This window comes from Choloepus didactylus, chromosome 17, assembly GCF_015220235.1.
Source record: "Choloepus didactylus isolate mChoDid1 chromosome 17, mChoDid1.pri, whole genome shotgun sequence".
Classification (NCBI taxonomy): Eukaryota; Metazoa; Chordata; class Mammalia; order Pilosa; family Megalonychidae; genus Choloepus; species Choloepus didactylus.
In genome coordinates, this window is record NC_051323.1 from 41,470,751 (window position 1) to 41,483,620 (window position 12,870).

A 12,870-nucleotide genomic window follows, 5' to 3' on the forward strand; every position below is an offset into this window, starting at 1 on the left:
TTGCCTGAAAGTACCTGGCATCTATCTTTTTTGCCATATACACTTAACCTACTTTTTTCTTCAATCCTGAAATACTTTAATTCTTTTAAGCTAACACTTTCTAGAGAAAAAGAAGTTATTTTGAAGAACCCAAAGCTGAAATGCAACCTTTATTCCTTTTCTTGAGGAGAAGATACATCAACATTAATATAATCAATAATAATTAATTATCTAATAATGTTCTTCAATTACCTACCAGAAATGATATCACTGTTCTGTGCTATAAAATTAAATTGGTCAATAGACAGGTAAGTATTTTACCATGTAGATTCACTCATTCATTCATTCATTCATTCATTCTTTTTTCCTTATGGCAGTACCTAATCAATTCCTGTGAATTGTGATTAAAGGTTAGCTATTCCTATCTAGCTTGGTCTTATTTAGCATATGTTCTTTGTAAGTTCCTCCTCCTATTTTCCCTCCTAAAATTAGTTTATTTGGTTTGATTTCAGAAATTGCCAAAAGGAGCCAAAACAAAACAAAACAAAACAAAACAAAAAAGAAGTGAAAAAACTCTCAGGATATACTATAGTTAGGCATAATATGAGATTAGCAGGCATGCATGGTTTAAGATTGTGCTTTAGTTTTGGCCGCTCAGAGAACTGCCAGTTATTCTGATGCCTCCTGGTTAAGTGAAGCTGGAAAAGGGTATAACTGAACTATCACATGAAATACAAAGCTCTTCAGTTAAAATGTGTGGTGTTCCACCCTGTGGCAATATTCTGCTACTACATATGGCAGAAATAAAAAATAGAAATTGTAGAGCTTTGGGAGCCAGAATGAGAGAAAGAGCACATTTATATATTGCAGTAATTAGAAGGAGGGGTGGCAAGCATATGCAGATTTGCAAATGTGAATTTAATAGCAAACTTCATCACTGGGTTTCAGCACACATTTTTATCTGACAGGTGGCTGGAAATTTCTGCAGATTTCTTTGTCTCCACATTGCTTGTGTTTTGAGGAGAAAATGGTCATTTATGTGATTCTTGTTTCTAAACCACTCCAGTGTATTGTGAACAGTCTTTGCTTTTCTGAGTTAAATTTCTTGCTTATATTATGGAGTCTCCTGAGAACAAGGGTACTGTCAGAGTGTTGTCATGCTCAGGGCCACAAATTTGGCTTCTTTCCAGTTCCCAGCTATGCCCTAGTTCAGTCAACACAAGATCAAGCCTGACCCATAGGGTTTCCAATTCAAAAGAAAGGGCTTTTTCTGTAGCTCTTCTATAGTTACACTCTGATCACATAAGGTTGTTAATGGATAAACAGACCTTGAAATTATAGACAAAAAACAAAAACCCTCCGGAACATATAAAGTTTATAGCAGACTGTTATTGAGTAATAAATGATAAATTATATAGTTATAATTATTCAGAGTAATTAAAAAGCATGTTAACGTCCTTGGACAGTACCCAGCATGGGGAATGATGTTGCAGTCACATAATAGGCAATGCTCATTCTGCCTTAAGTAAGCAAGGGCATTCATGAGAAAAAACAGAATTTTTGCTGACTTAGGCCAGACATTCACCAGGAAAATAGTATTTTGCTTTATCTGTATTGATCCTATAAAGAAAAGTAATGCAGAAATACTCACAAATTGTATATCAATTAAATTCTGCACCTTCCTCCAGTTTGCTTGAGAATTTGTGGAAACTTGGTCACACAGAAATTATTGTTTTTTTTTTTATGTAAAATAAGAGCATCGTGTCTTTAGAGGCCTACTTTTTACTTGTTCGTTATAACTCTAACAGATGGAGGGACAGATGTCAGAGCAGTATAATTTGGCCCCCTCTCTGATTTTCATCACTGATCACAATATGTGACTGCCCTTCAGCAAAACTGAGCACAGGTGTACAGTTTAGGCTGCAACAAGGAATAATGCAGAAAAGCAAATTTATCATACTTAAAGACAAGGCAAAAGGAGATATAGAAGACAAAGTTGAAACTGTTTTTCTTCCCCACTGGGAAATATTGTACTGGAATTAGACTTTTAAAGAATGCTTTTATGTTCTAAATGATAAAATAATTTTACTAATGTTAAAGGATGCTGCCAAATAGGATAACCTTCAAATGTCATGGCATTGTTTAGCATTTATTTGGCAAATCTAGAATACAATCCTGTACATTTTCCATTCCTTGTCTAATTGAACATTAACTCCAATTATGAGGAATCATTTAGGTTTTCATTTGTAATATTATCAATAAGTTATTTTCACATAGAGAACTGGTTAAAATGGCACTCAGGGACACTCAAGTTTTATTACCTTACTGTTATTTTATCCCTGCAGTTTTTTGGAGAATGTTCAAAAAGGTCAACGATACTGATTATTTTTCTACTTTGAATTGTTTTTCATGCTCTACTTTACGACCGATTGTCGGGCACCTGTGTTTATAAATGGGTGAGCCCCTCTACTTAATTTTTGGTCAAATTCAGCTACCTTTCATAGAAGAAACTGAAATTATTTTTTAAGGATTATGGAATAGCAGAGACAGGTTTTATAGATAAAAGCAAAAGAAGGAGAAAACTAACAATGTTTCAGTTTTTTTTTTTTTTTTTTACCTGTATAATGGCAACTAATGGAACAATTGATAATGGCTTTCATACTTTTAATCAGGAATTTGCTTTGTTATGTAGGTATAGACCATAGCTGGCTATAGTTTAGGAAAATAAATAGTAAAGATAAAATTTGTTTTAAGATTATACAAGAAAACATTTTTTTCTAGAGTTCACTACAGCTTTATAGTCATGCTTAATTATTTCTTGAGCAACTGTTGCTAGGCTTTCTATACTGAGTACTGTCCTTCCTATTCAGGAACTCTATTATTTAATTGGAAATCAAATATCCACAAGAAAGAGATAAGGCAAATTAAAAAAATTAGAACAAAAGGATATTGTATGTAATTAAAGATTGATACTTTCCTTCTTTTCGCAAACATGGGTTGAGCACTTACTATCTTCCAAGCGTTCTTTCACACTGTGAAGATCCTATGGCTAGAAAGAGCAGTTCTTGAACAAAAGAAATTCTGGGGGAATTGGCACATGCTACGCATTCTTCTTCAGTGCAAACATGAGAAATTGGGCATAGTAGTCTCAGTCATTCTTTTCTTAGGAACAATGACCATACACTTATTATTGTTCTCTAATACAAGGAAATATTGCTACACGGTACTGAGATAGGGAGTGCAGGACTTACCTAAAACCTTTGACACCAGTGGTAATTTAGAATTTCTGGGGGCCACAGAAAGCACTTTGTAAAAGCGCTTTCAATGTTGTATTTTTGTATTTGGGAAACTAAACAAAGAATAACTTCCAGTAACACAATAGGAGATATAAGATAACACAAGCATCTTCACCCACCACTGCAACCGCAAACTTGTTTTGCGAGACCAGGAGAATGAACTGGGAGATGCTTTCCTGCCTCCAGTGGTAGCGAGTTGTCATTGATAGTGAAATTAACATTGTCCCAAAGGTGTGAAGATAAATTTGCTTTTCAGGAACAATGCTCTAACTTTACTTAGACATATCAAAGGAAGAATGAGATTAAAATCAATCAACCTAAAACAGCTTAGCAATTTTTTTCAATGCACTTCTATGGCAGAAATCACTTTTTAGAATATTATATGAGCTTTAATACTCAGATGACTATTTTTGTTTACTCTTTAATCAGGTTTGATGTTGTGGCAATAAAACAGAAGATTGCATTTTCAGATTTTGGTCAGATGAACTTTCATGTTCTTTCTACATGTGAAAGCCAGTTTAGGGTAAGGGAGAATTAAACCCATTCAAAATATTTTATTTTACGTTTTTTGGAAAAAAGGAACCATTATTTTCATTAGATATATTTGACTTTTTTTTTTATAATAGTTCATCATATTTAACATTAATCATTATTCATTCATTAAAAATATTTATTGACTACCTGTTATGGGCCAGGTAACCTTCAAAGCTCTAGAGATTCAGCACTGAACACAACAGACAAAAATACCTGCCTTCAAATAAATTGGACACTAGTTAAAAACAAAATCAGAAACAACTAATTTATGCTTATAGACATAATAAGAGAGCTCAATATGTGCTATGATGTAGAGTCACTATATTTTAAGAGGTTGAGACATTATTTTATTTTCTCAGTACTTAGATCACTGCTGAGCCATGGGGCCCCTGTCTTGATAAACAGATTTCTTTCTCCTTTGCTTTTATTTTTCTTTTTTTAATGTAATTTTATTGAGATATATTCACACACCATACAATCCATCCAAAGTATACAATCAATGGCTTGCAGTATCATCACATAGTTTTGCAATCATCACCACAACCAATTTTAGAACATTTTCTTTACTCCAAAAAAAAAATAAAAATAAAAAAACATATTAAAAAAAAAGAAAACCCAAAATGTTCTGTACCCCTATCCGTCCTCCCCCACCCATTATTGACCCCTAGTATTGATGTGGTACATTTGTTACTGTTGATGAAAGAATATCAAGATATTACTATTAATTCTAGTCCATAGTTTGCCATCAGTACATTAGCCTTCCTTTTTAAAAACATTTTTTATTGTGAAATATAACATATATACAGGAAAGTGATAAATTTCAAAATACATTTTAACAGGTAGTTGCAGAGTAAATTTGATAGTATGGGTTACAGTTCCACATTTTCCAATATTTCTTTCTGGCTGTTCCAATACACTAGAAACTAAAAAGAAATATCTATATAATGATTCAGTAGTCATCATTATTTGTTAAATTCTGACTTCTCTTACAGTTCTTCCCTCTCATTTGATCATTGTCTCATTCTTCAGAGATATTTGGGCATGACCATTCTAACTTCTTCATGTTGAAAAGGGGTGCCAACATTATGGGGTAGAGGAATTCAACTGGTTGATATTCTGGGAAAGACTGGTACCTCTGAGTTTCAGGGCTTATTTGGCATAGGAACAATCTGGAGGTTTTAAGTTTCTGGAAAATAAACTCAATAAATAAAACTTTTATAGAGTTTTAAATAGAGTCCTGGGTTCTCTTTAGGGTTTTCAGAATACTATTGGTTGGGGCTTGACATACTGCAGTAGTCTGTAATATCTGGATAAGGCTTGCATAAGAGTAAACTCCAGAATGACCTCTTGACTCTGTTTGAAACCTCTTAGCCACTGAAACCTTATTTTGTAACATTCCTTTTCCCCCTTTTGGTCAAGAAAGCATTCTCAACACCACAATGCTAGGGCCAGGCTCATCCCTGGGAGTCATGTCCCACGTTGCCAGGGAAACTTACGCCCTGGGAGTCATGTCACAGAGAAGGTAGTGAGTTTATTTGCAGCATTTGGCTTAGAGAGAGGCCACCTCTGAGCAACAAAAGAGGTTTTCTGGGTTTATAAGTAGGCTTAACTTCACCATTACTCTTCCTTTGCCTTTTATAGTACAATTATGGCCCTTCAAAGTAAATTTTAATAAATATTCAGTTCACATGTATTACCACTTACAATAGACAGAATAGATGTTTAATTTATTTAATGAGGACTTATTTAAGCTTGGTATCCAACTGAAATAAGCTCTTTCATAGATCTTCAGTATCAAAATTCCATAAATATTTATTGAAGCCCTACTATGTGCCTGGCACCTCAATGCTGATAGAGCAATGAATAGAAGAAACACACCTCTGCTCTCACAGCACTCACATTCTAAAGGGGAAGACATATGAGGCAGACAAATAAGAAATGGTAACTAAGAACAATAAAATGGTACACAGATATAGAGTAACTGGAAGGGAGAGGGGAAATTAAGAGAGGTGCTTGGAACAGGCCTCTCTGGAGTAACATTTGACCTAGGACCTGAATGCGGAAGGAACCAACCTTGTATAGATCTGAACTGAAACCATTTTATACAGAATGGTTTTGTCTTTTGTCTTTTGTTTGAATGCAAACACTTCAATGAGAGAGTGAAACCAGGATGGCTGGAACTTACTAAATGGGAGGGGGGGTGCTAAAAGCTGAGGCTAGATAGATGGGTCAGCACCAGTTCCCATGAAGCCTTACAGGTTAAAATAAAATAAGGAGTGCAGATTTTATTTTAATTGCAGTGGAAAACTGTTACAAGGCAGTATTATGATCTGATTGACTTCTTTGAAAGTTTGCTTTGGTTGTTGTATATAGACAATGGAGAAAGAGTAGAATCAGGGAGACCACTGAGGGAGCTATTGTGGTGGTCTAGGGATGAGAAGAGGGTGTGGGGTACTTGGATTGGAATTAGACTCACAAGACTTGCAGACTTGTGAATAGAATGACATGGTGGGGAGAGTAAGAGAGAATTCAGAAAGTTTTGTGCTGGGTAGTGGTTTTATATCATTTACCGAGATGGAGAAGATTGGAGAAGGAGCTTGTTTTATGTTAACTCATTTGTTGTTTGATTGTTTTGGGAGTGAATTAAGAGTTGAGTAAGGTATCTATTATATTACAGTTGACTATGTCAAATAAGCAATGGTGATAGATGATGGATGGATGTTACAGCTCAGGAGAGAGGTCAGGGCTGTTAATAAATATTAGGAAGAGTGAACATGTTTGGGGACCTAGATCCCATAGGTCAAGATGTAGATGGAAAGAGAAGAGTGCCAAGGAGGAAGACTAGAAATGCTCTGCATTTGCAGGTTGTGGATATGCATTCAATACCATGATGACAACAAATAATGACCAAGGTCTGTTGGAAACAATACTCAACAGTCCTAACTTTTTGAAAGATAAACTTGCAAGACCACAACTCCAGAATATAGTCTTAATAATGAGCACAGTTGTATCAGTGAAGCTGGTTGCCATGCTGTATAAATAAGCAAGATAATGAGAATTTCCTAGTTTATTTTAATTCCAACTAGTTTTCTTTTATAAAATGGTATTCTAAGTTATCAGAACCAATCTGCAAGCAAAGAACTCATCCTTGTTTTGCAATGTTCAATCAGCATATGGTGTTGAACACTAAGGGGTGTTGGCTGTTTCTTAAAGCAGTCAGTTTGTGATCAGCAGTTTTTGCTTTTCATTTTCTGCAGTGTCGAATACAGCATTAAGCAAATTCCTTATTTAAGAAATCCACCTTAGTTTAATAGACTGCACCCACACATACTCTTCAGTCCCATCCTATTTTTATTCAATCTAGCCAAGGTACATTGTTATTGGTTTTTTAATGATAGCTTAACATTTTCAGGACACTGAGGTTGTATTTATAGTTACTCCTTACTGTAAATGCACCTTAAAATAAAGCTACAGTTTGTACCTTTTTAAAAATTTACTTTGGTAAATGTAATGGCTTAGAAAGCATCACCTGTTGTTTGATAATATAATTTTTTTTCCTCTTTTTTCCATCATCACCTTTGGTAAATATTGCCTGATTCCTATATTCAAATCTTCTTATTTTTTTTCTTTTCCTGTTGTTTAATCCTATTAGGCCAGAAATCATGGGGGAAAAAACATGACAATAGGAACTTCTTTTAGGATCATGGAATTCTAGGGCAGGAAAAGTTCTTAAAGATCCTCTAGTAACACCGTCTCATTTTACAGATGAAGAATTTGGAGCCAAGGCAAGTCTTGACCAATTTCATATAACTGGTCAATGACCCAGTCATCCAAAAACATGCATTGAATAGTCACTGGCACTTTACAATAGGCCCAGCATTGTGGCTGCACTAAAGGTTGTGATGTCTGCTCTTGAGAAGAGAGATGCATACATAAACAAACATTTATAATCCAACATGATAAATGCTACTAGTAGAAAATACTGTGGGGGAAAAAAGAGAAGTCCTGCTACATCTGCCTCTGGGCTTTAGCACATACTTCATAGAGTTCTTTTCACAATGATTTCTCTTTCCAGCTTAAAAACTCTGCTCATTCTAAGAGTCTCTCCCAGAGAACCTCTTTATTGCTCAGATGTGGCCCCCCTCTCTCTCTAAGCCCAGGAGGCAGGTAAACTCATGGCCCTCCCCACTGTGTGGGACTTGACTCCTAAAGGTATAAGTCTCCCTGACAACGTGGGACAGGATGAACGTGGACGTGACATCATGAGATTGAGAAAATCTTCTTTACCAAAATGTGGAAGCGAAGTGAAACAAAATAAAGTTTCAGTGGCTGAGAGATTTCAAATGGAGTCGAGAGGTCACTCTGGAGGGCATTCTTATGTGTTATATAGATATCCCTTTGTAATTTTTAGTGTATTGGAATAGCTAGAAGGCAATACCTGAAACTGTTGAACTGCAATCCAGTACCCTTGATTCCTGAAGATAATCGTATAACTATATAGCTTATATGGTGTGACTGTGTGATTGTGAAAACCTTGAGGCTCACACTCCCTCTGTCCAGTGTAAGGAAAGATGATTAGAAAAATGGGGACAAAAACTAAATGAAAAAATAGGGTTGGATGAGGGGTTGGAATGCTTTGGGTGTTCTTTTTTATTATCATTTTTATTCTTTTTGGAGTAGGGAAAATGCTCAAAACTTGAATGCAATGATGAATGCACAACTATATATGGTACTTTGAACAGTTGATTATACACCATGGATGATTGTATGGTATGTGAATATATCTCAATAAAACTGAATTAAAAAAAAAAACCTCTCTTCAAGAAAATTGATAACTCTTCTTTTAAATATTTTATCTGCCCTGGGCTACATCTACCTTGTTCAAAAGGAGTACTCTAAGAAATAAAGCATACATAATAAGATTAAAAAAAAGACAGTTCTGTTCACTGATGGAAGAAGAGGTGATTTTATAGTCCTGTGTTCTCTCTGGAAGCCTTTTATATGTCCCCTTTTTTTTTTTCTGACCAAGAACTTTGTTATTTATTTTTCATCTATAGAGGCAACGGTTTTGAGCTATGATGGGAGCATGTTTATGAAAATCCAGCTTCCATTGGTGATGCACACAGAGGCTGAAGATGTGTCCTTGCGGTTCCGATCCCAGCGTGCGTATGGCATTCTCATGGCAACCACCTCCAGAGATTCTGCAGACACCCTCCGCCTGGAGCTGGATGCAGGGCGTGTGAAACTGACGGTCAACCTAGGTAACAACTTACCTTCCCCCCACTGAATTAACACTTTCCTCTTTTTGTTCAGTTTTGCCTGCAAACATTTATCAAGTAGCCTGTTTGCCATGGAAAGTAAAAACATTTAATGGTCTTATTTCCATCATTTAAAATAATTTAGTTTTTTTAAGCATCTTTTTATTGTTTTTATTCTGTTTAACACGACTTACTGTTTGTGATTCCTACCACTGATGGTTCTTAAAAGGGAAGCCATGAATGTTAATGAGGTTAGTTGAAATATAAATTAATAAGCTTGAAGGTGCCTCAAATTGAAATTTTCCTGTGCTATATTTACCGACATTATGATTGGTCGTAGGTGATATCCTTGCAGATAAATAAAACTGTCTACATTTACTTACATACCATATGTACAAAATAATCAATTTTATACTTTATCTAGATCAACAGTTGCTCTCATTCTGTTCCACAGGCTTCTCCTTTGAATAGTCACCTATGTGGTACTCCATCTTTTCTTTTTTGAAATACTGTGTGGTGATATTTTCCTATCAAAAGTCAATCCACAACCCTTCAATGCCCAAAGTCTGCGGCCCTTAGCAAACAGCCATGAGAACATTAAATATGCACACTCTTCTACAGAAACGTAATGCTTTCCTGCTTGATTTTAGCATTTAGTATCACTACAGTAAAACCTCGTAAATCTGGATGAAGTATCGAAGGAAGCCAGACTGAATTAAGAATTTGAATTGTAGAGTAAAAATTAAAAAAATTAAAAAAAAAAAATGAAACTAAATTAAACTAACTCTAAAGAAAAGCAATTTTGTTGTTTTAAATTACATTCACAAATACAAATATGTATTTGTAGCTGGAAAATCTTGTCTTACTGGGCTAGTTTTAATGGGTGGATAAGAATTATCCATCATTAACACATTATTTTATGCAAATTGTGTCATTACTTGAAATCAGTTTTCATCCAGAAGTAGGCCTTCCACAATTTTGTTACTTTTTAAAACAATTTCTCTCATAAGAATGAAAAATTAATATTCTGCTCAATAAGTTTATCACTAACTCCAAATAAGAGGAGTCCAAATTAATGAGGTTTTACTTTATTTTCTGAAAGTGTTAACTGAAGACACACAAAAAATGACTAAACAGGGAGAGACAAATAATACTTGAAACTAGATTTACAGAGTAAAGAGTAAATAAATAATACAAAGAGTAATAAAATGTGTAGAAGGGCATTTGTGGAAAGCCCTTCTACACTTCCAAATTGTTCTGTACAGAATCGTGGCTCACAATATAAAATTACTTCATTGGTAGCTTATTGCATATAATTACATTCAATTAATAGTATTTAAATTAAGTTAAATTTTAAGGAGCTGTTTTGGGTTTTTTAAAGACTACTTACATTCTCATTTACTGTTCTGTAAGAGTTCCCTCTAGTGACAATGTTAGGTTACTACAAGTCATTCAAAGTGAATTGCCTAGTGGCAGCAAAGGAGCTGCTAGCCAAAGTGTAAGCAGTAAAGGGAATTTTCTAACAGCAAAGCATTCTGTGGAAAGATTTGTGTAAGTGCTGGTCCTTGGCTGTTTGCAACCACTTTTCTGATGCGGTTGACGACACATGACAAACTCAGCTATATGGAAACAGAATCTAGGTTTATGTTTTTCATGTTCCCCAAAGGCATTAAGTACTAATATCAAAACCAACAAATATATATTTGTATGTAAAATAAACATAAAGCATCCCACATAGTCTTTTAAAAAGAGCCATTATAATCACAGTCTGTCTTATCCAGATGAGACATTTTGTTTTACAGTGTCTGCCTTTACATGAAACAAGTAAAGGAAAATCAGTAACAGTGTTACCCACAACACTTACTACCTAGGGATGACGTTGGCAGCTCCTAGGAGAAGCATAGGCTTGCTTACTCTGAAGACTGGCAGCTCTGTAGCCACCAGAGTTTCTAAAGGGATCACACAGTTGTCTCTTTCCTCCTCCAATTAATTCAAGGCAAGGAATCCAGTCAGCAGCTGGCTGTTATTTTTGTGTGGGTGTGCCCAAGCAAATAAAATAAATAATAATAATAATACCTTAGAGTGAGATGAGAATAATTTTAACTGGCTCTCCATTCGATCACTGCAATTCTAAAGGATTCTGTTGGCCTTTGTGGGATATTAGATTTTGGAGGTCCAAGATGTCTGGGCCTAGCTGAGCTTGCACTGTACCCCATTGTGACGGAGCACTTTTTAATTATGCTTATAACAATAATATGTTCTTTCACAGATGGGGAGAAAGTTGCAGCCAGTCTAAGCCAAACATCTTTGACAGTTAACAACTCTTTATTTTACTTAGATTTGTCACCATGTAGCTTTGTTTGAAGTGGCCATTTTTTTAAAAAAAACCTTATTTTGTTGTTTCTGATGGTGAAGTTTTATAACAATACATCTGGGTTTTAGAAGTATGTAAAGAATAATGACATGGAGTGGCCATATTTGCATGTGTCTGTCCCCAGAAGGGTGGACTGTGATTTATTGGATGTCTGCAGCTATTACCTTGAAGGATAAATTTTCATTTTTCATCTATTCTTCCCCATCTAGATTGTATCAGGATTAACTGTAATTCCAGTAAGTGCCTATTCAAAATTTCTAAAATGTTATTCCTCCATTATGATGTAAGCTAGTCAAGGAAAAAATGATAGCGAGCGAGAGAGAAAAGTAAAGTTTATAAAACTCATGGATTCAGTTTTGAAAAACACCAGTCCATCATCTGGGTGTAAAAATTCATTCGGAAAATTTTCCAGCTGAGCCCTCCCATTGCAGTTCCTACGTCTAAATGGGTAAAGGGGTGAACAAGTATTTGTAACAGAAGGTGCAAAAACAACTCTATAGACCTTCAGATATTGCAAGTGACCTTTGTATTTTGCCAGATCTGGAACTACGGGAGTTCTCTTCGTGACCAAATAACCTGGAGTACTTTGGATCTTATTTTAAATCTCTTAACGCAAATATAAATATGTTTGAGAGTGTTATTCATATTGGGAGTTACTATCAAATCCTTCTAAATTTAACAAAAGTTTTTCAAAGGAAAACATCTTTTTCCAAGTTTTATATACACAGAAAATTACTTGTCTAAGGAGTTTTTTTTCTTGTTCATTTAAAGTATTTGCATGATGAATTTTTACATCCTAATCATACATCTGCAGAAATAGCCAAAACCCTTCAAATCTGAGATATGCATGCCAAATAAAGAGTCAGAAAAAAGATGCATGGACTGAGTTTTATTTGAATTTGGACTAGAGAAACTGAAAGGATAGAAGGACTGTGGTTTTATTTTGAGTTGTAACATTACCTTAAGAGTAAAGTTATTTTATTTCTTTGAATAAATGTTTAGGTTTTCTTTTCCAGGTTTTGCCGACCACATTAAGGAATCTCCTCCTATAATCACAAAGTTGTTAGCTATATAAATAAAATGATTCTAACAACCTTCTTATTTCTCACTTTCATGCTCAGTAGAGAGATTTCTATCTTGGAGAAATGCTCAATGTGAGTTGATGGAACCTACTCGCAAAAACCATTGGCTGTTTCCTAACAGCAAAGGCATCCTCTGGGGAAAAAAATGATGGTCATAGACTTACAAAAATAACCTTTTTCTAATGAAATACATACTATTTAGAACAACATGCTTCTTACAATTCAGATTTGTCTCCAAATATTTTAATATTCACTTTAAAGTAGCATAAAAATGAATCTGTCCAGTCACAGCAATAAAAAGGTAACTGAATCACGACTTATGAAAAATTAAATTGATAAACTATAAC

At 34.9% G+C, this 12,870-nt stretch overlaps 1 protein-coding gene across 24 annotated transcripts in view; it reads left to right on the plus strand.

Moving 5' to 3' along the window:
- Positions 1 to 12,870, plus strand: part of NRXN1 (neurexin 1) — a 1,176,176-nt gene that overhangs the window by 566,519 nt on the left and 596,787 nt on the right. For 15 of the 24 annotated variants that reach the window (XM_037806663.1, XM_037806673.1, XM_037806657.1 and 12 more), the window contains 2 exons: positions 8,867 to 9,070; positions 11,651 to 11,677. In XM_037806663.1, the coding sequence (XP_037662591.1) occupies positions 8,867 to 9,070; positions 11,651 to 11,677 (231 nt within the window). The remainder of the gene's footprint in view (positions 1 to 8,866; positions 9,071 to 11,650; positions 11,678 to 12,870) is intronic. The other 9 variants (XM_037806676.1, XM_037806677.1, XM_037806679.1 and 6 more) reach the window with 1 other exon arrangement.